At 43.1% G+C, this 25,874-nt stretch overlaps 3 protein-coding genes across 6 annotated transcripts in view; 1 reads left to right on the plus strand and 2 right to left on the minus strand.

Annotated features, from left to right (window-relative positions):
* The window catches only part of LOC108701997 (traf2 and NCK-interacting protein kinase), a 1,005,599-nt gene that overhangs the window by 451,558 nt on the left and 528,167 nt on the right, over window positions 1-25,874 (minus strand). The gene's annotated exons all lie outside the window — the stretch shown is intronic.
* LOC121398328 (probable DNA-directed RNA polymerase subunit delta) lies at window positions 1,605-4,979 on the minus strand. The gene is made up of 2 exons (XM_041577470.1): window positions 4,350-4,979; window positions 1,605-2,327 (listed from the first exon to the last, which is right to left on the minus strand). The coding sequence occupies exon 2, from the start codon at window positions 2,149-2,151 to the stop codon at window positions 1,906-1,908; it is 246 nt and encodes an 81-aa protein (XP_041433404.1). The 5' UTR covers window positions 2,152-2,327; window positions 4,350-4,979; the 3' UTR covers window positions 1,605-1,905.
* On the plus strand, window positions 12,077-19,776 carry LOC121398323 (targeting protein for Xklp2-B-like). 4 transcript variants are annotated; one of them, XM_041577452.1, is made up of 9 exons: window positions 12,078-12,374; window positions 13,258-13,400; window positions 14,626-14,697; window positions 14,855-14,936; window positions 16,641-16,754; window positions 17,293-17,414; window positions 18,331-18,488; window positions 18,563-18,904; window positions 19,074-19,776. In XM_041577452.1, exons 2-9 carry the CDS (start codon window positions 13,268-13,270, stop codon window positions 19,203-19,205), a joined length of 1,155 nt encoding a protein of 384 aa, XP_041433386.1. In that variant the 5' UTR covers window positions 12,078-12,374; window positions 13,258-13,267; the 3' UTR covers window positions 19,206-19,776. The 4 variants fall into 4 exon arrangements, with proteins under 4 accessions (XP_041433387.1, XP_041433386.1, XP_041433385.1 ...); XM_041577451.1 differs by having other exon boundaries at window positions 12,080-12,374; window positions 14,855-14,945; XM_041577454.1 differs by having other exon boundaries at window positions 12,082-12,374; window positions 14,855-14,945; window positions 19,121-19,245.

A 25,874-nucleotide genomic window follows, 5' to 3' on the forward strand; every position in this document is an offset into this window, starting at 1 on the left:
TATCATTACCCATTCTAACAAACCCCCTGCACAAATATTGACCCCGTGTATTTCAGCCCCATGATGTTCATATTAACCAATGAATTCCCAGAGCAGTACCTATTCTAAAAAAACCTGCATAGATATAAAACCATACAGATCTTTAAGACTCTATCAATACCACTGCTGAGTTATATCCCACCCTGCCCTGCACCTGCACATTTCAGCAGCCCCTCCGCAGTATTAAATCAAACTATTGGTCTGTTACCTTGATCAGAATGAGGCACAGGAGCACCTTCCCTCCCTCAATATTTGCCATAGAGATTCAAGAAAAACACAGAAACATATTTATGGGGAAACCTGTTTGTGGGAACAGGATTTATTCAAATTAAAAGTCAATTGGGTTCGGGCATCCTTAACAGCTGATGATCCAGAAGAAGGCAAAAACCATAGTGCTTCGGCAATCTGCACTAAAGGGGAAAATTCCTTCCTGACTCCAAATGGCAATCGGTATTGCTCCCTGGATCATGGCTTTATATGTATGTTTGAGAGGGAGGGTGCATGTATGTGCATGTGTGAGTGCTTATGTGAGTACTAATGTGGGTGCATGATAAGCGGGTAGGGGTGGGTGCAAGGGTAAGGGGGGGTGAGAGTGAGGGCAAGGGGTGGGGGTAAAGAGGGTGGGTGAAAGCAAGGGTAAGGGGTGGGGGGTGAGAAGAGGGAGTTCAAGCGAGGGTGGGGGGTGAGAAGAGGGAGTTCAAGCGAGGGTAAGGGGTGGGGGTAAGAGGAGGGGGGTGAAAGTGAGGGTAAGGGGTGGGGGGGGTGAGAGGATCGGGTTAAAGCAAGGGTAAGGGGTGGGGGGTGAGAGGAGGGTGTGTTAAAGTGAGGGTAAGGGTTGGGGGTGAGAGTAGGGGGTGAAAGCAAGGGTAAGGTGAGAGGGTGAGAGGAGACGGGTTAAAGTAAGAGTAAGGGGTGGGGGTGAAAGGAGGTGGTGAAAGTGAGGGTAAGGGGAGGAGGGGTGAGAGGAGGGTGGGTTAAAGTGAGGGTAAAGGTTGGGGGTGAGAGTAGGGGGTGTAAGCAAGGGTAAGGTGAGGGGGTGAGAGGAGACGGGTTAAAGTAAGAGTAAGGGGTGGGGGTGAGAGGAGGGGGGGAGAAAGTGAGGGTAAGGGGTGGAGGGGTGAAAGCCAGGGCAAGGGGTGGAGGGTGAGAGGAGGGGTGAAAGCGAGGGAAAGGGGGTAAAAGTAGGGGAGTGAAAGCGAGGGTAAGGGGTAGTGGGTTAGAGGAGGGGTGAAAGAGAGGGTATTTGGAGGGGTGAGAGGGGGTGAAAGCGAGGGTAAGGGGTGGGGGTGAAAGAGAGAGTATGGGGAGGGGGTGAAAGCAAAGGGGGGGTAAGAATCGGGCGGTTGAAAGCGAGGGAAAGGGGTGGAGGGGTGAGAGGAGTGGGTGAGAGTGAGGGTAAGTGGTGGGGGACGTGAGAGGAGGGAGATGAGAGCCAGGCTAAGGGGGGGTGAGAGAGCAAGCGAAAGAGGTACAGGTTTGAAAGAAGGTGTGAGAGCGAGGGTAAGGAGTGGGGAGGTCAGGAGAGGATGGTGAAAGCAAAGGTAAGGGGTGAGTTGGTGTAAAAAGGTGGGAGCAAGGATAAGAGGTGGGGGTAAGAGGAGGGCTGAGAGCAAGTATAAGGGGTGAGAGGAGAGTGGTGAAAGTTAGGGGTAGGTGGGTGAGAGGAGGGGTAAGAGCAAGGGTAAGCTGTGGGGTGGCAGTGAGGGAGGATGCATGGGTAAGGGGGGTTTAGAAGAAGGGCAACAATACATGCTAACAATTTTAATCCATGAAACCATGTTACAAAATCAATGTCCACTATCTCCTCTACCTCCGTGTCTTCTATCTCATCCACTACATCCACCTCCATGTCCTCCACCTCATCCACTACGTCACATCCATGTCCTCTACCTCATCCACTACATCCACCTCCATGTCCTCCACCTCATCCACTACATCCACCTCCATGTCCTCCACCTCATCCACTACATCCACCTCCATGTCCTCCACCTCATCCACTACATCCACCTCCATGTCCTCCACCTCATCCACTACATCCACCTCCATGTCCTCCACCTCATCCACTACGTCTACATCCATGTCCTCTACCCTGTCCACCTTATGGAGGGCCATCTCAACTCCCTACTCTCTACACTCCACTCCCTACTCCCCACTCACCTACTCTCTACACCACACTATCTACTCTCCACAAACCACTCCCCCACTCTCCTCGCCCCCTTCTCTCCCACTATTCCTACTTACCAGCACAGCCTGTACAGATGGAATATATACAAGCAAGGTTGGCTCTCCTAGAAAGAGAAAGGAAGAAGGTGGAATTACTTCTACTGTAACTTTTAGTCATTTTTTATTATTGAAGGTTTTTGATTTATTTAGCATTTTATTCAGCAGCTCAATTTGCATTTTAAGCAATCTGGTAACTAGGGTCCAAATTACCCTAGCAACCTGAATAAGAGACTGGAATATGAATAGGAGAGGGCCTGAATAGAAGGATCAGTAATAAAAAGTAACAATAACAATAAATTAGTAACCTTACAGAGCATTGGTTTTTTAGAAGGGAGTCAGCGACCCCCATTTGAAAGATGCAAAGAGGGGGAAGAAAAAGCCAAATAATTCTAAAACTATAAAAAATAAATATTGAAAACCAATTGAAAAGTTGCTTAGAATTCACCATTCTATGACATAATAAAAGTTACTTTAACGGTGAACCACCCCTTTAATAAAGCACCAACAGATTGATACAGGTTTAGATACAAAGTTACCAAAAACTGATACAAGATGCATATCTCTATTGATGGACAGATGTTGCTGATAATCTGTATGTCTGCACTTGGTACCTGCACATTGTAAATAAAGTCCCCCGATGACAATATTAATAACATTGTCCCCTTTAATATCCCATAAAAAGTCCCCCATGATATACCCCCAACTTACTCCAATAAATTCCTGTCTGGGTCACTGAAAAATCTCTGACAAAATCTTTCTCTAAACTTGTAGCTACTCTCTGTCTCTCCAACAGTCAACTGTCCCAACTGTCACTGCTGTCTGCTCCTCAGGGAGTGAAATGCTGGGGTTGCCAACAGTAACAGTAAGTCTGGCTCCCATTAGGGTTGCCACCTTTTCTGGAAAAAATTACAAGCCTTCCTACATATTTATCTTTTTTCCCTATTAATAACATTGAGATCGATCATCATTTTTACTGGCCAAGTGGCAACCCTAGCTCCCATCAAGCTGAAACATGAGGCTGCCAACCTCTGTATTGTGTGATATACATGCCAACTCATATCTCTATCCATGGGCAGATGTAGTCTGTATGTCTGTGCTTGGTACCTACACTTTGTAAGTATCCCCTGATAACATTAATAAAATTGTCCCCTAATATCCCATAGAAAAGCCCCCCCATGATATACCCCCAACTTACTCCAATAAATAGTTGCCTGGGTCACTGAAAAATCTCCTGCAAACTCTCTCTCTAAATCACTAGCTCCTCTGTCTCTCCAAATCTCCCAACTGTCACTGCTGTCTGATCCTCAGGGAGTGAAATGCTGGGGTTACTAATAGTAACAGTCCCGCCCACTAGGAGCCACAAGCATATTATTGGTTAAGAACTCAGAGGGACAGTTAAAAAAAGGAGTGGATGGAAACCTAATAAATTTAGATAGCTTTGTTCAATTAATGGAATGTTAATAACTTTGTCCCCTTTAATATCCAATAGAAAAGCCCCCCATGATATACCCCTAACTTACTCCAATAAATTCCTGCCTGGGTCAGCTGAAAATTCTCTCTCTCTAAACTTGTAGCTACTCTCTGTCTCTCCAACAGTCAACTGTCCCAACTGTCACTGCTGTCTGTTACTCAGGGAGTGAAATGCTGGGGTTGCCAATAGTAACAGTCCCACCCACTAGGAGCCCCAAATACATCAGAACGCAGTTAAAAGAAGCAGTGTATTGAAACTTAATACATTTAGATAAGTGTGTTCAATTAATGGAATAAAGAGAATCTGCAACATACTTTTGGAACTTTTATCCCCCCCCCCCCCACACACACACACACACAAATATGAAACTGTCTACTTCTCCCCAGCATTCATTCTATCTCTGGCTCCCACAAGCTGAAGCATGTAGCTGCCAACCTCTGTATTGTGTGTTATACATGCCAACTCATATCTCTATCCATGGGCAGATGTTGCTGTTAGTCTGTATGTCTGTGCTTGGTACCTACACTTTGTAAATAAAGTCCCCTGATAACATTAATAACATTGTCCCCTTTAATATCTCATAGAAAAGCTCCCCCATGATATACCCCCAACTTACTCCAATAAATAGCTGCCTGGGTCACTGAAAAATCTCCTGCAAACTCTCTCTCTCTAAATCACTAGCTGCTCTGTCTCTCCAAATCTCCAAACTGTCACTGTTGTCTGATCCTCAGGAAGTGAAATGCTGAGGTTGCTAATAGTAACAGTCCCGCCCACTAGGAGCCCCAAGCAGATTATTGGTTAAGAACTCAGAGGGACAGTTAAAACAAGCAGTGGATGGAAACCTAATAAATTTAGATAGCGGTGTTAATGGAATATTAATAAGATTGCCCCACATGATATACCCTTAACTTACTCCAATAAATGGCTGCCTGGGTCACTGAAAAATCTCCTGAAAACTAAATCACTAGCTGATCTGTCTCTCCCAATCTCCCAACTCTCACTGCTCACAGTGAAAAGCTGGGGTTGCCAACAGTAACAGTCCCGCCCACTAGGAGCCCCAATCAGAAGCACAGTTAAAAGCATCAATGGCAGAAAACCTTTTGAAATGCATGAACTAAATACAGAGAATGGGAAATATAAAAGTGGTATAGGTATAAACTGATTGGTTTACCCAGGTTGAGGTTAGAAGTCTAGAACAGGGGGTTGCAGATCATTTTCTGGATGGAATTGAGCCTTCAACCCCAGTTCTGCAGCTCAGCAGTGCTCCTCATATACACTATATTCATTTCTGATTCTGATCCATGATGTCAGGGGACAGGGTTAAGCTCACAAGCAAGATATACCCCAGCTAGATGAGCTACATACTGGTATAGAAGCAGCTATTTTCTAGGTTTGCTCATAGCCGATACTTAGACATATGCATACCTCCCAACATTTTGGAAATAAAAAGTGCGACAAAAAAGTTGGCGCATGTAACATGGCAAAATTGTGTTTGACCACGCCTGTTTTTGTGGCCACGCCCCTAATTACCATGTTCATTTTACAAAATTTGCCAGGTTACGAAAGTTTTCAATTTTTACAGTTATTACAGTTTTGCTAATGAAGGTGAATTGCCCTTTAAGATGTGAGTCTAACTTTCCCCAAGGGACCTGTTATCTAATATTACAATTGCTTATTTGCTTATCTAGAAATTGTTACAAAAGTATCTTATCTTCTGCTGTGGCTGTTCTGGGCTCTCTGCCAAAAGCTGATTAAGTTAGAATCTTTGTTTATTTTTCTGGCTGTTCAGTGCAGAGAAAAACGGGTCTTTCCAGTACAAATGAGGGACTGCAGGTTGAGCTGTCAAAAGAGGGACTGTCCCTCTAAAAATGGGACATTTGGGAGGTATGTATATGTAGGTGAGGTTTTTCTAAACCCCAGGGATTGAGTTGGCCAGCTAGGCTGGGTCCTTTTTTTCCCAGAGTAGGACCTTTTTTCCCAGAGGGGAACTGAAAGGTTAGGCTCAGGATTAGGCAGAGTTTAGGATTAGGGAGTTGCTGGGAGTAAGAACTCCTTGCCCAGGCTATATATATAACAGCTTATAGTAACAAAGCAAATATTAATATAGCAGCAATAAAATATATCATGCAGAGTCTTGTAACAGGAACAATGGGACAGGGGCCACACTGTGCCACCTAGTGACAGTTTTAAAGCTCCTAAAGGGACATTATTGCAGTAGAACTAGAACTAAGCTGATGAAGAGAATGGATGGTATCCGGTGTGGCCAAATTGGGGTTGTTCATAGTTACATGATAACTATGTATAAATATACTAGGGGGACCATACAATAAACTCTCTGATGCTTTATTCACCAGTATATCCTTCCAGCAGACACAAGGGACCCACTGAGATTAGATGAAAGGAGATTCCATCTTAACATTTGGGAAGGGTTTGTTACTGTGAGAGCTGTGAAGTTGTGGAATTCTCTCCCAGAATCAGTTGTAATGGCAGATTTATCAGATAGCTTTGAGAAAGGGTGGGATGACTTTTTAGCAAGTGAGAAAATATAAGGTTACTGACATTAGCTCAGTACATGTTGATCCAGGGACTGGTCCGATTGCCCCCATATGTAAAAATTCACTAAGTTTTCCCAGGAGCAGTAAACTCTACCTGCTGATTGGTTGCTATGGGTTACTGCCCGGGGCAAACATAATGCCTTTTATTACATAACCCCATTGGAACCAAGAAGGAATTTAATTCTCTCTCGACTGGAAATAAAAATGGCTCTGGACATTTGGTTTTAACCTCCTTCTGGATCATGTAGCACTTAGGGAGCCTTCATCTGGTTCCTATTGTAACTGCGTTTAGCATTGGTGTTTTGAAATGTAACAAAAAAAAATTGTGATTGGTTATTTTTATCACAGGCACTGATTAAACAGAGCTGGATTTCCAGTTCTCAGGCAAGAGTCTTTTTTAAGTTCTCTGCCAAACCCCTCACTCATCTTTGTAGCTTGGGTGCCTCCCTTTCTTGGATTGCTTAGTTGATTGACAAGTCACCAAAGCTCTTTCAGCCAATATGAAGGCGACGATTTCTGTTCCTCTAGAGCCCCTGTTCCCATCTAACATGCTTCTCACTACATCTTTAATGCAATACAATTTGTAGTTGTTACTGTACTTCAATGAAAGCCAAGTGCAAAAATACTGCAGTACTTATCTGGGAAGCTGCAGTAGGAATCGAGATGGAGGGATCCCTAATGTGGGGGAACATCTAATGTATATGTCCATACAGCCCTTTAGCTACTTTTTAGCAACCAATAAGAAAATGGGACCATGGACCCTGGATAAAGAGAAAATCTGCATATCAGACTACTAAATGCAGGCCCCCTTTTCTCCCACTTGCAATAGTTCCCCTTTAATCTTTTCTCCTGGTTTTTATAGGGTCTATCATTCATTAGGGATATGTCTTGCCCAAAATACAAGCTGCAAGTGAGACACAGGAGAGAAGCATCCAAAGAGCAACCAGTAGTACAGAGTCCATATCTAAAAAAGCAATATGTGAAATCATTGCTGCTAATCAATGGAGGGAACCTGATACTCATTTAACGTCAGACAATAAATAGAAATAACATGTTAGCACTACAAATACACACAAATATGTGGATAGTAGGCACAAGTCATTTTACAGTACAATAGTTACCATCCCACCCACATAATCCACAACTGAAATAAACTCAAGGCTTAGTACAGGGGACTGACCAGGGAAAGGAATCCTTTTTAATGTTGCAGGTTAAAACCAGGGCCTGATTTACTATGTAGCACTAATTCCTCCATGTAACAGAGTTGCGTCATATACTGTCAAACCAGACAGAAGGACTTGGTTTATCAGGACAATAATGTTTAGTAGTGAAAGGCTCTGGGAGTAGAATGAGGATCTTCTGGCTTAGACCAAAGATGGGAAAGTCTGGATGTATAAAAACTGTAGGCCTTGAGAAGCGGAAGATCCTGTAGGAAAGGGGCAGGCGGAGTGGGCTAAAAGAGTAAGGAATAAATAGAGTCACACATGCAGGATCTCCAGACCCTTTGTAATAAACAGCAATCCAGTCAAGCTGGGTGCTTGTCCACTGCACATTGATTTCTTTCTCTGCTGTGTATGCCAATATGGGACCCTCAATGGATCTTGGCATCTGCTGAATATCCCAGATAAGGACCTGATGATCATCGTCTGCAAAGGAAACAAGCATATTTCCTGATTGGATATCACATAACTAACAGGACACCGGCCAGTTCATGGCTATACCTAATTTATATTTAATATTTTTTCAGTGGCATATAAAATACCTATAAAACCCATTTACATTACAGGTATGCAAAATTCCAGGCCTGTGTGTGTGCTGCAAGGTGAAATGATACACGCAAATGTACACTTGGGTAATGTATTGCAGTAAAGCCCAAGTAAGAAGCTCACCTTCGATACAGTGGAAAGCAGGAAAAATGCAGCATGTTGCGTCTCAACCTGCGTTTGGCGCCTACACGCACCCTTGTGAGTACAGCCCCATTGAAAAAAACGTAATGCGTCTATTTCTGCGCTCCCCTGCAGCTGAACGCAGAAAAACAGAACACAGGGGAGCGCAGCTACAACTGCTCGTCAGTAAGAGCCCTAAGAGTTCCCCCTCCTCACCTCCATTCCATCCATGGCCATCGTTGCCAGATAGTTGGGATCTTGCTTGTTCAGCACAGTCGAAGCAACGGATTATGATGCTGGATTCATTATATTATAAATACAGGAGAGCTGGAGAAAACACCGCCTGAAACTCATTCATGATATATTCCATAGATACCTTCCCATTATCTTGTGTTTCAGACCAATAAAGTAAGGACTTCCAGTGGCGTAACTAGAGTTTGTGGGGCCCCCCTGCAGAGGAACTTTCAGGGGCCCCCCTGGCGAACAACTTTTGGTGCCCTCTCCATTTATATTAATTGGTGGAAAAGCCAACAATAAATATACACTTTTTCTTTTTGAAGTAAGAATAACATATATGGAATTTATTGAAAACTAAATTAGATAAAGGAAAAACAAACTGAACAAGGGCTGAAGAGTTTGATCATTGTCTGCTATCTAGATAATTTGGGCCCCACTTATCCTACCCATGTGCAGTTCTATGTAACATAATAAAAGAGAATCGCTGCTAGAGGGAAAAGGGAGGGGGCAGAAGGGAACGGAGAAAAATGGAACAGCTAAAACAAAGAAAAGTTATGAGAACACAAAAAAAAAACATAGACAAACATAAAATAGGGAAGCAATTCCATGTAGAATACCCTGCAGAATTCATATTAGAATGGCACAGAGGCAACTCCATGTATAATATCCCCAGAATTCATAGTAGAATGGCACAGAGGCAATTCCATGTACAATACTCCCCAGAATTCATGGTAGAATGGCAAAGAGGCAATTCCATGTATAATACCCCAGAATTCATGGTAGATTGGCACAAAGGCAATTCCATGTATAATACCCCAGAATTCATGGTAGAATGGCAAAGAGGCAATTCCATGTATAATACCCCCCAGAATTCATAGTAGAATGGCAAAGAGGCAATTCCATGTATAATACCCCAGAATTCATGGTAGAATGGCACAGAGGCAATTCCATGTACAATACCCCCCAGAATTCATAGTAGAATGGCAAAGAGGCAATTCCATGTATAATACCCCCAGAATTCATAGAAGAATGGCAAAGAGGCAATTTCATGTATAATACCACCAGAATTCATGGTAGAATGGCACAGAGACAATTCTATGTATAATACCCCCCAGAATTCATATTAGAATGGCACAGTGGCAATTCCATGTATAATACCCCCCAGAATTCATAGTTGAATGGCACAGAGGCAATTCCATGTATAATACCCCAGAATTCATAGTAGAATTTATGAAAATGTTTCAGACCTATGTCCCACGTGCAGAGAGGAACCGGGTACCTTATTTCATGTATTCTGGACCTGTCCGGTAATCCAGGGATTTTGGAGTGTTGTACTTCAATTCTTGAATGAAAAACTCGCATTGCCAAGTATTCGTTCACCGGAAAATTGTTTATTGGGGATAACGGGTGACCTCCAGTTACGCTCCTACTCTAGACTTTGTTACCTACAGCTCTTATATTTTGCCAAGAAAGCCATATTAATGCATTGGAAGTCACTTTACCCTCCTACACTGCAATATTGGCAAAAGCTGATAAATGATTCTCTCTCAAATCAGAAACTGACCTATCTGTCAAGGGGCTGCCCTGAAAAATTTGATGCTGTCTGGGATACCTGGTTGACAGTACAAACAGGTTAACCACAAGTATTCTAATATAATATATATGCCAGTCTGTACCTTACCTCCCCTCCCCCTTCCTTCACAACTTTCTTTTCTAATATCTATTTCTTCTCTCTCTACCCCTACTATTCATATTGTGTATGTTGAATGTTTGAAAATTTTAAAATAAAAACTTTTTAAAAAAAGAATTCTATTGCTTCATTTTACAAAGTGAAGTTTTTACTTACTAGCTGCTTTCAAAGTAAAACTCCCATACTTGGCTGCCCTTTTATTAGACACCAGTGGAATCACCTGACTATAGCTGGGAAGGGTGGGAGCTGTTTTGTCTAAAGGGTAAGGCATTTTTCAGTAGCAGTATGCACAAAATGTCTCTTGTCTTAAATATATTGATTATGGGTTGAGTGCAGAGGACTCTTGTATTTGTGTATATGTATTTTGTGGTCACAGCCTCATTGCCCCCCCGCCTAATGGTTTTAAAAAATAGTGGTGAGCACAACTTTCCCTTGTTTGTTATAGTTATACCGGAGCAGTGACCAGCTCCATGTTGTAGCTCCCACCCTTCCCAGCTATAGTCAGGTGATTCCACTGGTGTCTAATAAAAGGGCAGCCAAGTTTGGGAGTTTTACTTTGAAAGCAGCTAGTAAGTTGCAGGTAAAACTTAGTCCCTTTGTAAAATGTATAATGAAGCAATAGAATTCTTAATGAATCAGATAAAATTGAGCACAGGACTGGCCTGATATGGGATGACTTTGACGTAGTTGGCCAGCTTAAATATATTGCAATATAAGGACAAACAATCCCTGTTTTGTTTAAAGGGTAAGGCATTTTTCAGTAGCAATATGCACAAAATGTCTCTTGTCTTAAATATATTGATAATGGGTTGAGTGCAGAGGACCTCTTGTAGTTGACTATATGTATTTTGTGGTCACAGCCTCATTGCACCCCCGCCTAACGGTTTTAAAAAATAGTGGTGAGCACAACTTTCCCTTGTTTGTTAAAGAGACAATTCCATGTATAACACCCCCAGAATTCACATTAGAATGGCACGGAGGCAATTCCATGTATAATACCCCCAGAATTCATAGAAGAATCATGGCACATAGGCAATTTTATGTATAAAACCCCCAGAATTCATGTTAAAATGGCACAGAGACAATTATATGTATAATACCCCCCAGAATTCATATTAAAATGGCACAGTGGCAATTCCATGTATAATAGCCCAGAATTCATAGTAGAATGGCACAGAGGCAATTCCATGTATAATACCCCAGAATTAATATTAGAATGGCACAGTGGCAATTCCATGTATAATAGCCCCAGAATTCATAGTAGAATGGCACAGAGGCAATTCCATGTATAATACCCCCAGAATTCATATTAGAATGGCACAGAGGCAATTCCATATATAATACCCCCCAGAATTAATATTAGAATGGCACAGAGGCAATTCCATGTATAATACCCCCCAGAATTCATATTGGAATGAAAAAGAGGCAATTCCATGTATAATACCCCCAGAATTCATAGTAAAATGGCACAGAGTCAATTCCATGTATAATACCCCCCAGAATTAATAGTAGAATGGCATAGTGGCAGATTCACAAATGATACCCACTGAACACTTTTTTTTTTTTATGTACAACTGCCTCAGCCAGTGTAGAATTGGCCCACCGGGATACCAGGAAAACTCCCGGGGGGTCCAGATGTTAGTGGGCCCTCTTGTTTCTAAACATTTGGCCTATTTCATGGTCATTCCCTATTTCTTTTTGTGGGAAAATGCTTAATAATGGGACAATATTGTAAGTATATATAAAAAAGTAGGAAAATAAAGAGGTTGAGTGAGGAGAGGAGGAATAATAGTTTGGAACGGTCCACTGTCTTAGGTTTTTCGGTGAGCCCAAGGTCTAAGGCTTTCTGGTGGTCCTCTGGCATCCCAGTCCGACACTGTCTTCCCTACAGTTGCCCAAAGCACAGGGAGCATGTGCTGGGCCACTGACACTTCTAACAAAATCCAAGATCCCAACTTTTATCACGATCAGGATCAAAAAAACAAAAAACAAAAACAATCTTTTAGGGTTGCAGAAACTTCCTTACTACATTTTCCCATCCTCCACAAGTAATTTTAATGTAATATAGCTCTATATACAATATAGCTAACGACCACAATCTTCTAATGAACCACGAGAGATGTTTATCCGGCTATCTAGTTGTTTTACATTTCCTAGCAACCTGTGTGCGTGCCCTCCAATTCGTCCAATTGCATCCAATCGGAGCGTTCGGTGACGTCAAGTGAGGCGATTGGTCTGTTTGACGGCGTTCTCTATTTAACCTGGTAACGAAGGTATGGAGTGTTTGTGTTATGCTGCATGGGTTGGGTTTGTTTCCTCGTCCGGGATGCTGACTATAGAAGGATGTGGGGTGCAGGGGATAGTGGGTGCTGACTGGGTCCTGTAAGGATATAGGATGCAGACTGGGTTATAGAAGGACAGTATTGAATGGGTTATCTAAGGATATGGGATGCAGCCTGGGTTCTGTAAAGATATGGGGTTCTGACTAGGATATATATAAGGATATGGGGTGTTGACTGGGTTATATAAGGATACGGGCTGCTGACTGGGTTCTGTAAGCATATGGGATGCAGACTGGCTTATATAAGGATATGGGGTGCAGAGTGGGTTATAGAAGGATAGGGGCTGCTGACTGGGTTACATAAGGATAGTGCTGAATGGGTAATATAAGGATAGGGGGTGCTGACTTGGTTCTGTAAGAATATGGGATGCAGACTGGGTTATATAAGTATATGGGGTGCTGAATGGGTTATTTAAGGATATGGGTTGCTGCTTGGGACATATAATGATAAAGGGTGCTGACTGGGTTATATAAGGATAGCACTGACTCGGTTATATAAGGATATGGGATGCAGACTGTGTTCCGTAAGGATATGGGGTTCTGACTAGGATATATATAATGATATGGGGTGCTGACTGGGTTATATAAGCAAATGGGATGCTGACTGGAATATACAAGCATATGGGCTGCTTACTGGCATATACATAAATATGGGGTGCCGACTGGATAATACAGGGATATGGTATTCTGGGTGGGATATTTAGAGTAAACACGTACGAGGGCTATTTCAGGGATGTGTGGAGGGAATAGGAGAATTGCTGGTATAATCCCCTGTCAGTCCCAGTAATGCCCGGTTTGGCATCATCTTCTCACAGGTACAGTGCAATGGTGAGACAGTTTCCTGTAAGTGGCCCAGTTGCTATGGCAGACATGCTGGATCCCTACACCTTTGATGCCCCTTCTACATACATTAACTTTAGTTCTTTCCATGAGGATCACAATGCTGACTCCTGGTTCGGTGAGATTCCTTGGGGATCTAGAATGGAAGGGGCGTAGAGTCAAGTATTGGCTGGGAATTGGGTTGGGGGGATCTGTATATTGAATGTGATGAAGTGTTTGGCATGAGTGCTGCTGGAGGTGCAGACTATCCCCTGGGTGAGCCTTCCCCTGGCTGTTTGAGTGCACCCTTGTTTCATTCTTTGTCTGAGGGTTAGAACTCTCCGTGTGGCAGCCTCTCTAGTGCCTTGACTCCTCCCTCACATTTGCATAGCTCAGTTTTTCTTTGCTCAGACTCCCTGAGTTGCTTAACATTTGGGTAGGCTCCCTACACCAACATACTTATATGTTGTAAGGAGGGACTCTATGCGCACCTGTATTGTAGATCCTTTTAGCTGTTAACTCCTGTGTGTGCCATGTCCTTTGTTTCTGATTTCCAGTGCCCACGTGTGCCCTTTATTTTCTAATAGGAGCATTGCTAGGTGCATAGCTGTACCTTTCTCTCTACCTAAACACATCTGGGCCCCTCATCTCATTCTGGAGCTTCCCCTCTTCTGCCATTTTCATTTGTACATTTAGGCCCTCTTGATCTCTGTTGGTTTTCTCTAATAATCCCCACTTGCTCTACCCTACTCTCCAATCCTTCTGCTCTTTCCATGTCTTCTCTTTACAGTACTGCTGCCTGCATATAGGACTTACTTGTGTAGGAAGGGCTACCAATACAAAAATAGCCCTGAACCAAGAAATTAAGTTAAAAAAAACTGACACAGCCACTGAGAAATTATCTTCATTCAGTTGATGATGCCTTCCAAGGTTGTTTCTACTCTATAGTCTGCCCATTCTGATTGGTTACCAAGGATATAAGGGTCACCCTTAATGTCTTTATTGTAACCTAGCTCCAAATGCATGATGTAATTGAGTGCCAGTGGCATGGGCTCCTGGGCTACTTCGCTAATAGTAGTTGTCTGACTTTTAGGTTCAAGCCCCACTTGGAGGTCAGGGCCCTTTGGACATAAGATTTGATATATAAAACATTGGTGAATTGGGCATTCGCCCATAGTTCCAGCAACATAAGTGCTTACTTCCAGACCCCACTCTCTGATCTTCTAGATATTCCTGGAAGCTTAACATAAAATCAAATGGGCATTCACCCCCTAACTGGACATCTATCCAAGTGGCTTGGTGGACTTGGCCTGAGGACCAGTTTATACCACATATGTAATCTGTTGCCAATTTTTGTTCTGCAGACAGAGTGACCAATGCACTTAATACTCCCCCAAACCAGAGGCCACGCTTTGAAACTTCTGCTGTGAATTCTGGTAAGTGACAAATAAATGTGTTTCTGCTGGGAGTGTAAGGGACCCCAATGCTGATACAGTGCAGCATGAATATATTAGCATGTTCTAAAGAAGCAGCCTTACAATTGGCAGGGGGCATTAGGCTGCTCCAGTTAAACAAGTCTGTTTCCTTTAACAGAACACAAGCGCAAGGTGTTGACAACCCTTTCAAAGGAGGCAGTCTCCAAGAGTACTACACATTTTTGTGATGTGAAATCTCCGTCAATGCGGTAAGTTGTTTTTTTTTTTTTTTTTTTTTTTTTTGGGCTTGGGGACAATGCTGTGTACCTGTGTCACAGTAGTTTGCTTTATCTGTCATATTTTACAGATTCATTAGAAACACTAGACACTGGATTAATAGAATAAGCAGCAGATGTTTTTGATCTTGATTAAGATTATAAGACTACACCTGTTTAAAGGAACAGTAACATCAAAAAAGTGTTTTAAAGTAATACAAATATAATGCAGTGTTGCCCTGCACTGGTAACACTGCTGTGTTTGCTTCAGAACCACTACTATAGTTTATATAAATTAGGGAGGCACCAAATCCAGGATTGAGTTTGGGATTCGGCCTTTTTCAGCAGGATTCGTATTCGGCCGAATCTATCGCAAAGGATTTGGGGGTTCGGCCGAATCCAAAATAGTGGATTCGGTGCATCCCTAATACAAATAAGATGCTGTGTAGCAATGGGGGAGTAACCTGAGAAAAGGCTCAGGTTACACAACAGATAGCAAATATACTCTGTAGAACAGGGTCAGCAACCTTTACTATCAAAAGAGCCATTTTGCCCCCTCTTCCACTAAAGAAAAATAGTCTGGAGCCGCAAAACATAACACAATTTATAAACTTTTAAAAGTTGTAACCTTTTTTTTAATGTTAACTGTTACAACAACAGAATACAACAAACAGAAGTGCAGTGTGTATGTGTAGGCCTACTTTGAAATAAATTAAACACTGAATAGCCCTATTAAATGCTACTGTTCTCATCTGTTTAATGTGACTTCTGTTTCTGAAGCTCCATGATGATTTTCCCTTTGTTGTCTTGTTTGTCTTGTCTTGAGTGTGTGACCGCGGTAAGGACCATGATGAATCATATTGCCTGTCACTCCTGGGACGTCTGTACAGCCCTCGCACCTGCTGGTGGCTTCCTGAGTGTTCTACCGCGGTAAGATGACAGCTTACCGCGGTCGCACACTCAAGAAGCCGCCAGCAGGTGTGAGGGCTGTATAGACGACGTGACAAGCAAAGCCGCAGGATAAAGAGCCGCATGAGGCTCCGGAGCCTGGGGTTGCCTACCCCTGCTGTAGAACATAATGGTGTTATCTGTTATCCACTATTTAACCTGTGCCATATAGCCTTTTTTCAATCTCCACCCTTGCTTTACAGCAGTTAGTTTATATAAACTATAGTAGTGTTTCTGAAGCAAACCGATCAGTTTTACCAGTGCAGGGCAACAGTACACGATATTTTCATTACTTTAAAACACTTACATTTTTTGGTGTTACTTAAAGGCCTACATTTCAAACACTTAAAGTGTTCCTGCACTAAAAAGATTATACAATGAGAAGCAGTGGGTACTGGCACACAAGCACTTCTCATTTTGCTGCTCCTTCTGTTGTTTACTTCTCTTTTAAAGGACTAATTTTCCTTTGGCGTTTTCTCTGCTTTTGATTTTTTCTTTCCTCTTTCTGTCCCATGTTTTTTAACACACTCCCTCTTCATATAGGTTCTGCTATGCCATTATTTATCCATCTGTACCCTATTTTTTTTCCTTTAGATAAAGCAGCGTTTTTACATATATTTTGTTTTATGTTTTGAAACCTGTAATGTTTAAGGGGTTAAGTTTCCTTTCCATACAGTGAAATCCGATTTCTGCTATGCCATGTTATCTTTTCTCACCTATCCTCATTTCTCCCTCCAACAGATCAACCAGGCTCATGTCCAGGAAGCATCGGGAAAAGCTTCTCATAAAAATGAGAGAGTCAGATCTTGAGAATGAGCCACCACAGGCTGACTCCCCGCTGTGCAAACTAAAGGGGTATGTATGGCTACTGAAACTTCATCAGCCCCAGTGACTGACCACTTTCCTTCCTGCTGAAGTCTGTAGAAATGATTTGTTACCATTCTCTGCTGGGGCCCAGTAACTCAACCTGCTCTGGAAAGAATATCTGTCTCATGCATGTATGGTGCGGTGGGGGTTTAATGCTCAGCAAAGCTACAAACCACTGATATCAAGATCCATATTGCTCTTTTATGGGAAAGGCTGCTGGGCTGTTAACTTGGATGCAAATAAAGAATCGCCCTTTTGAAAGGCTCATGTGAGTCACAGCCTTGTTTATCTATATTACCCTAAATACATCCATATATCTTCTCTGATCCTATTATACCTTTGTGGAGAATATATTACAGCTGTGTCCATCCAAGTTGAGGGGAACATTAGTTCAGCACTGCTCCTGACTACATGATTATTACTGTAAAATAACCAACAAGTTGTACAGTGCTGGAGCCTAATGGATTGGTTCCCAGTAGATATGTGTCATTGCCTATTTACATATGTCATACAAGTTTCTTTTCAGGAGTAGGAATGTGCTGGTGAAGCCTAAAATTGCAGAACAGCAAGAGCTTGAGAAGATACAAGAACTTCAAAAGAATCTCAAGAAAAATGAGCATTCCATGAAAGCTGCCATAACTAGAGCAGGTGTGTGTACCTGTTGGTGGGAGCGACTATATTTTCCTGACTGTGTACAAAATAAGATATACCCTCATACTGTACTCAGAACATTCCTTTTGTATTTATACATATGGAAGGGAGGAGCCATATTTCTTCTCATTTGACCAATGCTGTCTAACTGATGTAATCCCCCTGTATTGTTCACATCTGTAACACCTCTATTGTTCACAGTCCGGTACTGTTCACACCTGTAAAGCCCTGCACTGTTCACATCTCATTCAAACTGCCGGAGGGCCACCAGTACTTTGTAGCACAGTATGAACTGTTCAATTTAAAGTGGTCCTGATAGGTTTCTGTCTCCTGCAGTATTCTGCCTTCCCCATGCTCCCTGTGTCTGCCATACTCTTCATGCTCTATGATCCTTGTGTGTGCCATACTCTGCCTGCCCTATGTTCCCTGTGTGTGCCATACTCTGCCTGCCCCATGCTCCCTGTGTGTGCCATACTCTGCCTGCCCTATGCTACTTGTGGGACATGAGCCTGGTAGCATTTGTTCTGGGGGTTTGTTAGCATTTGGAAGTTATTAAGGGCCCCTAAGGTATTTAATCATGTACTGTGTTATCCACAGGGGAGGAGGCATATGGATTTAAGGGTATGTCTTAAAATGACTTTAATGTTTCACATATTCGTGATGAGTGATATCCCTGCAGTGAGCACCAATCGTTTGTTTTTTTTGTTCTTTGATGTGCTACCACCCTGAACTTGGATATGGTCTTAAAAATTCTTGTGGTAACATGGGTGTGATTTAAAGTGGATATGGATTAAACACTGGTAAAACTTAGGGCCTCTGTACCACAGTGTTTTAGACAGTACAATATGAGGGTATAACTAATTGGCTCTGTGTCTATTGCATGGCTTCACCCCCCCCCCCTTCTGTGTCTCAGGTCAGTCTTTGAATAATGGTGACCCTCCAGTCACAAAACCAGTGGATTTTCTCTGTAAAACCAATGATCAACTTGAGCATGGTTCCAATCAACCTGAGAGAAATGACTGTAACATGGTGAACTTTGTTGCATCACTAAGGAGACACCAACTGCCATCGGTGAGTTTAGCAGTGTGGGGGTTATCATTGGATTTGTTGTGTGGGAGCACAAATGTAATTGGCTGTACCCACAGGTTCAGATTCCTAAACGAGGATACACAATCCCAAAACCCTTCAACCTGTCACAGGGAAAAAAACGAAAGCGTGAGGAGGCTTTGGAATCCAGTGCTGAAAAGGTTATAACTTTCTCCAAAAGAACTCCTGCACGTTATTGCCTGCATGGCCACCAGAGGGAGCTCGAGGAAGAGGAGGTGCCTGTTATCAAAGCCACTCGTACGCCACACTACAGGGTCCTATTTAAACTCAAACTTTTAGAAAAGAGACAAGTGGATGTTTGTCCCTTTTCCTTCTTTAAGCGGGACAAGGAGCGGCAGCTGCAGAAAGAGAAGCGGTTGGATGAACTTCGCAAAGTGGAAGTGAGTATGGCAAAATAGGGGTGGGATATTCTCACCACAGGGCAGAAATAGGAACATATGCACAGCTGAGTGGTGTGGGTGATGGGCACAGGGTAGATACAGGCATCTATATTGCAGTGCAGTGTGGGTATCATACTTGCAAAGCTCAACTCTGGATCTTTTCCTTGAGGTCTATAAATTCAAGGCTCAGCCTCTGCCACCATTCTATCACATCAGCCCCTTTAAGAAGAATGTGAGGTTTCCAAGCCAGAAGGAGCGATATGAGCTGGAGACATACAATGTGGAGTCAAGTCCTACTTAACCATCCCAACATCCCCGAGCTTCTCAGGCAGGTTTAAGTGCTGATGCAGCTGATGTTCCTGTGTTACCGCCAAATCGAAATTTTCTGGTAGTTGATGCCCTTTTCAAGCCCTGGACTCTACACATCCTAATGAACAAACATATGTCCGGTAAATAGTAGCATGAATACAGAGGCATGTTTTTGCCCTGGGGGGGTGTTATGTAAATACTAAATATTAATGGTAGGGATGCAACAAATCCACTATTTGGGATTCTGCCCAATGCCTGGTGAAAGATTTGACCAAATACCGAACCAAATCCTAATTTGCATATGCAAATTAGAATCAGGGAAGGAAAAAGAGGAAAACAGATCATCTTTTGTGACGATTTCCCTACCCGTCCTTAATTTATATATGCAAATTAGGATTTGGGTTTGGCCAGGCACAAGAATTCGGCCGAGTCCTGCTGAAAATCCTGGTCAAATTCCGAACCGAATCCTGGATTCGCTGCATCCCTAATTAATGGCCTATTATGCCTTGTAAAAACGGTAAATAAGATAAATATACCTTGTAATAAAATTTAAGTGAACTATTTTCTTGATTCTGTCTGGTACCTTCCATCAGGCTATTGCACATGTTGCCATGTTAGTCATGCAACGTCCAAGGGGCTTGTATGTTCCACTGCAGCAAGAGGTCAACCATCTTCTCCACTGATCGGCAGTGTTGCATCCAGTAAGAGCCAAAGAGTTTGGATTTCTAGACTTGACTCCAAAACGGCACATTGAAGAGAATTTGGATGCAGATTTTTCTCCAAATTGGCTAGCAGTCAGGTGTCACTCGGGCAAAGGTTTTTTTCAACCACTCCCAATCCTTGGTTGCTATGTAATACTGACCCTGAACTGTTTATTTGTACAATTGTGTACTGAGGATTTCATGTCATTATACTGAGGCTGTTTTGGCAATTCTGCTACGTTTCCATGTAAATTGTTATTATATGGCACAATCACCTGTCACTGCTGAGGTCAGAGCAACAGTAGTTTATGGAATGACTAAATAACCAGCACAGTGTCCAGCAAAATAGAGGCAATGGATAGAACAGGGCATGGGCAAAAAGCTGCAGAGGCCGCATCCTAAGTCCAAAGCAGCTGGAAGGTGTGTGGGACCCCTGATTGGGGCAATTGTCTGGGACAGAACAGTCGTCCGTCACCCTTGGAGATGTATGTACAATTTCAGTATTTCCCTGTTAATAAGAGACTGGTTACACAGATCCTGATGGGAGCTGCTACTAGTTATGCAGAGCCCTTGCAGACAAATGGAGTCTGCTCCTGTATGAATACACTATATATTATAATGACGAGTCCCCCGCAACTGCTTGAGGAGCTGAGGCTACCGAGGATCATTCAAGTAGGGAATGCATATCTTCTCTATGGACAGCTGAAATATCTCAAGTGGTTTCAAATCAAAGTATAAGAGCTCCCAGTAAGACGCCAATATTATCCTAGCCTGCAACCTCTTTTAGCCTGCCCAAGCCCTGAGTTCAATCCATTGCCCCTTTTCCTGGGCACTTGTACTGGTTAGTTAGTCCCCACACAAACTACTTGTGCTCTTATCTCTGCTCCAGTTAAACAACAGTGACAGGCAATCAGTTGCACTATATTGGTGAGGGGTGGATAAGGAGAGTGGAACAAGACCTGTTTACTAGAAAAAAAATAGCCAAATCATCAAAATGGCTCCATTGTGTTTGCCATGAAATGCTCCGTAGTTAGGGTTGCCACCTGGCCGGTAAAAATGATGCTTGATGCCAATGTTATTAATAGGAAAAAACGAGAAAAAATAGGAAGGGCGGTATTTTTTTTCCAGAAAAGGTGGCAACCCTATCCGTAGTATTTATCCTATGGGCCGAATGATGGGTTCAGGGTACAAATATCACATTAAGCAACTGAACTGCAGCCTTGTGCCTTTATATTGTCACAGAACCCCTCGAATATCCTTATAATTTACAGTAGGGTGTTACATTATCCCTATGAGTGATACTCGGATTTCCCAGAGCAACTCCGCCTCTGCATATTAATAGGCTCCATAGGGAAGTTGTTTGTCTAATACAGCAGGTATGGATATAAATTATTTATTTGCCCTCAGGAAATGCCCCACAGCATAAAGAGGAAAGTGTAAATCTTTATTGGTACTGTAGAGAGCACAAAGGCCAACACAGCCACTGGTCTGATAGTTATCCACTAAAAACATTCATATCAGTATATGTTATGTGAATCAATATTGCAGCGTATAGGAAAAAAGTGCAGCCCCCATCAGAATTGTGTGTCCATTTAGTAGAATTGGGACCAGACAAGTGATATGAGGGAATCAGGGATGTATCAGTCTGTCTCTCCCCAGGAAGGAAAACTGTGCCGGGAGGGGTGAGAGAGAGGCCCGACTATCCCAATGGGAACCCCCATACTGATAACCCCTAAAGTTGCCTGTGAATTAGTCGGCCTTTACAAAAACAGCACAGACTACACAGTTACTACAACTGCTAACGATTTATAAAGCTCAATCTTATTCTGCACCTTTGCACAAATTGGGTTCTAATCTAAGTATATCCCAGATGTCTCTGAGCCAATTTATTTTCTTGCAGTATATTTCTTGCTAGCTGGGGGTACCAATTTAGAAGTGACACAATTGCAGACCCCACAAGCAGAGGACCCGTGCTCAGCTGGAGACTCAGGGATCCCAATTTCTTGCAGCTGCAGAACAGAAACTATCAGGGTCACACTCATTGAACATTTGGGTACGGCAGCAGTGGGTCACAGGATACAACAAGTTTAGCTCTGTTCATTAAGCTTTGCACAGTTAAAGTAGACCCTACAGTTGGGGAACCAGGAGTTCAAATTTAGAATCTATTAAATCACTATACATGGAGATGTGCCGGGGGTTACACTGGACGCAGAGATTGGAGGAACCAGCAGGAGATTACAGAATATAGCAGATCTCTGTACATCGGACTGCACCATGGTTCAATAATACAGTTGCAGAATATTCCAAAATGTACTCAGAATTCTAGATAGCAGGCAAAACTGATATCCATCCACTGGCAATTCCTCTACATTACATTCCTCTAAATTACATGTTTTCACCTGGATTGAATTAGAAGCTTTTTTTGACACTTCACGGTGCTTTGTGTGTGCAAACTCCAAATGTTCTCCTATAACCCCTTCCCCCAACAAGTGCCTTGCTTTACTTCACCCTTCGAGGTGCCCCCCCCACCTTCTGTGGTACCGAGGGCAAAAATGTTACTGGCCTATGTGGTGGAGGGCTGATAATATGTTAGTGTTGGCCACTCCCCTTTTAAACCACACCCACAGTAAACCACACCCATGTTACCACAAGAACGTTTAAGATCATATCCACATTAACGTTGGTAGCACACCAAAAATCCAAATGGTTGGTGCTCACTGCGCTGGAGAGGCATTATGGTGTAATGCAAGACAGTTCCTATCCTCTGAAAGGACCGTCCCTGTAGTGGAAAAAAATGATAATTTGGTAGTGAAGCTGGTTTCTAAGGAAATGACCTAGTAACCTCTAGTGGTGTTTGATGAAGTACAAGGAAAAGATAGAAATGAGTCCAATCTCTAAAGATAAAAGCTAAACACTGTCCAATAAAAAGACCCTCAAGGTAAGTCTGGATCCTAACAAGGGATAGGAATCCAGTTTTCTAAGAGAAAGAAACCCCACCAAATAGTTAATACTGTATCTATACCAAGGTTAACTCAAACCTTAAATTGCAAAAACTCAGGTAATTAATATTGATAATAATAATTTAATAAAGAGGTGCTGTCTAATAACTTAAGTAAAGTCCTAGTGCAAATAAATAGTGTGAAATCAATCAGCCACAAAGACTGATGATAAAAAATAATTGATTACTGCTAAATCAAAAGGGGTGTATTAACCCACCAAATAGATTCCAATACCACCCCTTAATCAATAAATTCATTCATTAATTAATTAGTAAAGGGCAATTATTCAAATAGAATTAGCAAATTAATATTGCCAATTAAGTTTCCACCAGTAAAGTGCAGTGCAATAAATAGGCTAAAAAATGAGACTTGGTTAATTAATTAACTAGTTAAAAAGGAGTAATTAAAAATTGACCAAAAATTCCATATGGGCTTAAAAAGTCATCCGTTCACCAATCCATAGATAGAGTTCATAGAAAATTGAAAATATAGAGGGTGGAGTTGTCCCAAAATCTAACTGCCTATTTTTGTTTTAAGGCCTGGGACACCACAAAGTAAAGGCAGGACAGGGTAACCGGAGCTGTGGCCTTGTACTTAACTTGCCCTATCAATTAAAAGAGGCTAAAATAGCCCTAAAAAGCCACAAACCCACGGCCCCTTAGAACAGAAAGGAAGATGGAAGAGGTGGTAAGACAAGAGGATTAGACCAGAATTCCAGCCCACATCAAATATATTGTAACCCAGTTTTTTTTCCTTAAGGGAAATATTTCTTCCGAATATTATCTTAGGAGACCAATTTTCAAAAGAATGCACCGAACATTCCTTCTCTGGGAACTGCCATATTGTTTCCCTTAGACACAGTACACATTGGGGTTCCCTATAACACATGACTCATTATGTACCTTCCTAGGGATGAGGGGGAATCTGACAGAGAAAACCAGTATTCACATAAAAGAGGAGAGGGCTGCTCAAAGGTGGGGGGCTGGTGGAAAAGCAGAGAGGATAGTGGGAGGAAAAGGCAATCAAGCGAAAAGCAGCAGGGACGGGCTTCCATACAGAAACCAGAGGAGAGGGTGAGAGGCCACGGGCGGCAATGCAGGAGAGGTTATCCCAGCGGCGCGCAAAAGCCGCTCCTTGTACCTTTAAGAGCCCGAATTTTCCAGTTTTAAACCAGAAATTCGGCATTACTATTGTGAAAGAGCGCAATGCGCTTGTCTCAAAGTGCCGTCCTGCCGGCCGCAGGGGGGGCCGGCCATTGAAGGAACCCGCCTTCAGGCGGCGCTATTAATTAGAATCTGCCGCTGGAAAGGCATTTATGATCCTTCTGCTATGGCATCATCATACCCTCACCAGCTGCACTATGGGGGCATGCCCCGGCAATATCTACATCCAAGGGCTATGGTAAGCAATGTCTCGCAGGCTAATTGCCAACTCTTTAAGGGCTACCATCCTTACTCACGGTAAAGGCTTAGGGACAGTCCATTTACTGGAAAATAAAAAGCTTAAATAACAGCGTTCTAACCCTGCCTGCATATCTGGGCAGGCTCACTTACGGTCAGTTCTCTCAGTGCACACGGGGAGGGGGGAGAGGGGCTGTGCCCCCCCTCTAGCAACTGTGTAGCCTCAAGCGACTGATTAGTCCAACCTATTATGTTAATGACTGAAAGGGAAACTGCTCAGCTTGCTAGATAGGCTAATGTGAGCCTTTTACAGTATGCACTGCTTTTAGCACTTAAAGGGGGAAGTAAACCCCTTATTAAAAAACCCTACTCCCCTACCCTACATAGGCCCATCTACATCCCCCCCCCCAACCTAGCTGCTACCCTGGGCAAATGCCCCTAAGTTTTCTTCTTCTTCGGTCTTCATTGGGTCTTCTTCTGGCACTTCGGCAATTTCCGTGACTTTCGGCACATGCACAGCTGACAAAAACCCGAAGACTGCTCCAACTGCGCATGCGCCGATACGGAACTTGCTTCCGATGAATACCGAAGAGAAGAAGATGGCTGCCATGAACTCCGATGCTGTGAATCTGCACTAAGGGTAAGTAAAAGTTAGGGGCATTTGCCCTGGGGTAGCAGCTAGGCTGGGGGGCGAGGGAACGGGGGTCTATGTAGGGTAGGGTAGGGTCGGCCCCAGGGATGCATGTGCCTCTGAGGAGTTCGTAGCCTGGTCTTGGTTATGGAGCACTTCGATTTTCCAGAACTGCAACTTGGAGATCCTGTACAGCAAACCCAAAGCTACAGAACTCAGATAGAGCAGAACCGGGAACCTCCTCTTTACTATACAGACGTTGATGTTATATGGTTGGAGAGCTGAGGTAAAGATGCCCCACTACCATCCCCGGTGCTGTGTTCCTGAAGCATCGAACAGTAACCCAGCCAATTTCAGACATTCCCAGGGTCCCCATATCCCACCCCACTTTGCCAGAATGAGCACCCCATCACAGGAGGGTGAGTGTCTGTACCCCCAAGGACAATACCCCATGGGGTTACATGCCCCAGATGAGACCTGGCCTCCCAGATGGTAGGGTTATCCCTCAGGAAACTTGTTCTTTCCCATTTAAATTTGAGCAGCCATCCTCCAAGGCCCCGACACTTTGCACTGCCTATGGACCCTCGCATGGTGAGACCACCAGACTCAGTGATACAATGGTAGGATACGTTTTGGCTCCATGTGGAAAAGTCTGGAGATGGTAAGCCATGCAGAGACTTTCATTGCCCCTTGCTGGTCCTCCAAGCTCTGCTTACCCCTCACCTCTAGGGCCCACACCCTAATCCACCTCCTGGGGCACCTGGAACAACAAATGGGGGGAAGACATTTACCAACCCCTTGCCTTGGATAGAAACGCATATAGCTGTTCCTCAGGAGAGAAGGTAGGTATTTACTTGCTGCCTGGCCCATCTCTATTCATATCCTTACTTTCAATTAGGGAGCAATAAGGAGCAGACAACTATTCTCTCT

Source organism: Xenopus laevis, chromosome 9_10L (assembly GCF_017654675.1).
Source record: "Xenopus laevis strain J_2021 chromosome 9_10L, Xenopus_laevis_v10.1, whole genome shotgun sequence".
In the NCBI taxonomy this organism is placed as follows: Eukaryota; Metazoa; Chordata; class Amphibia; order Anura; family Pipidae; genus Xenopus; species Xenopus laevis.

What these genes read in the sequence shown, in the direction of transcription:
- LOC121398328 (XM_041577470.1), bottom strand. Translation starts at nt 2,151, where the DNA reads ATGGCCCTCCATAAGGTGGACAGGGTAGAGGACATGGATGTAGACGTA.
- LOC121398323 (XM_041577451.1), top strand. Translation starts at nt 13,268, where the DNA reads ATGGTGAGACAGTTTCCTGTAAGTGGCCCAGTTGCTATGGCAGACATG. An exon ending in AACTTCTGCTGTGAATTCTG is followed by an intron (nt 14,698 to 14,854) that starts GTAAGTGACAAA and finishes TTCCTTTAACAG; the next exon opens with AACACAAGCGCAAGGTGTTG. An exon ending in ATGAACTTCGCAAAGTGGAA is followed by an intron (nt 18,905 to 19,073) that starts GTGAGTATGGCA and finishes CTTTTCCTTGAG; the next exon opens with GTCTATAAATTCAAGGCTCA.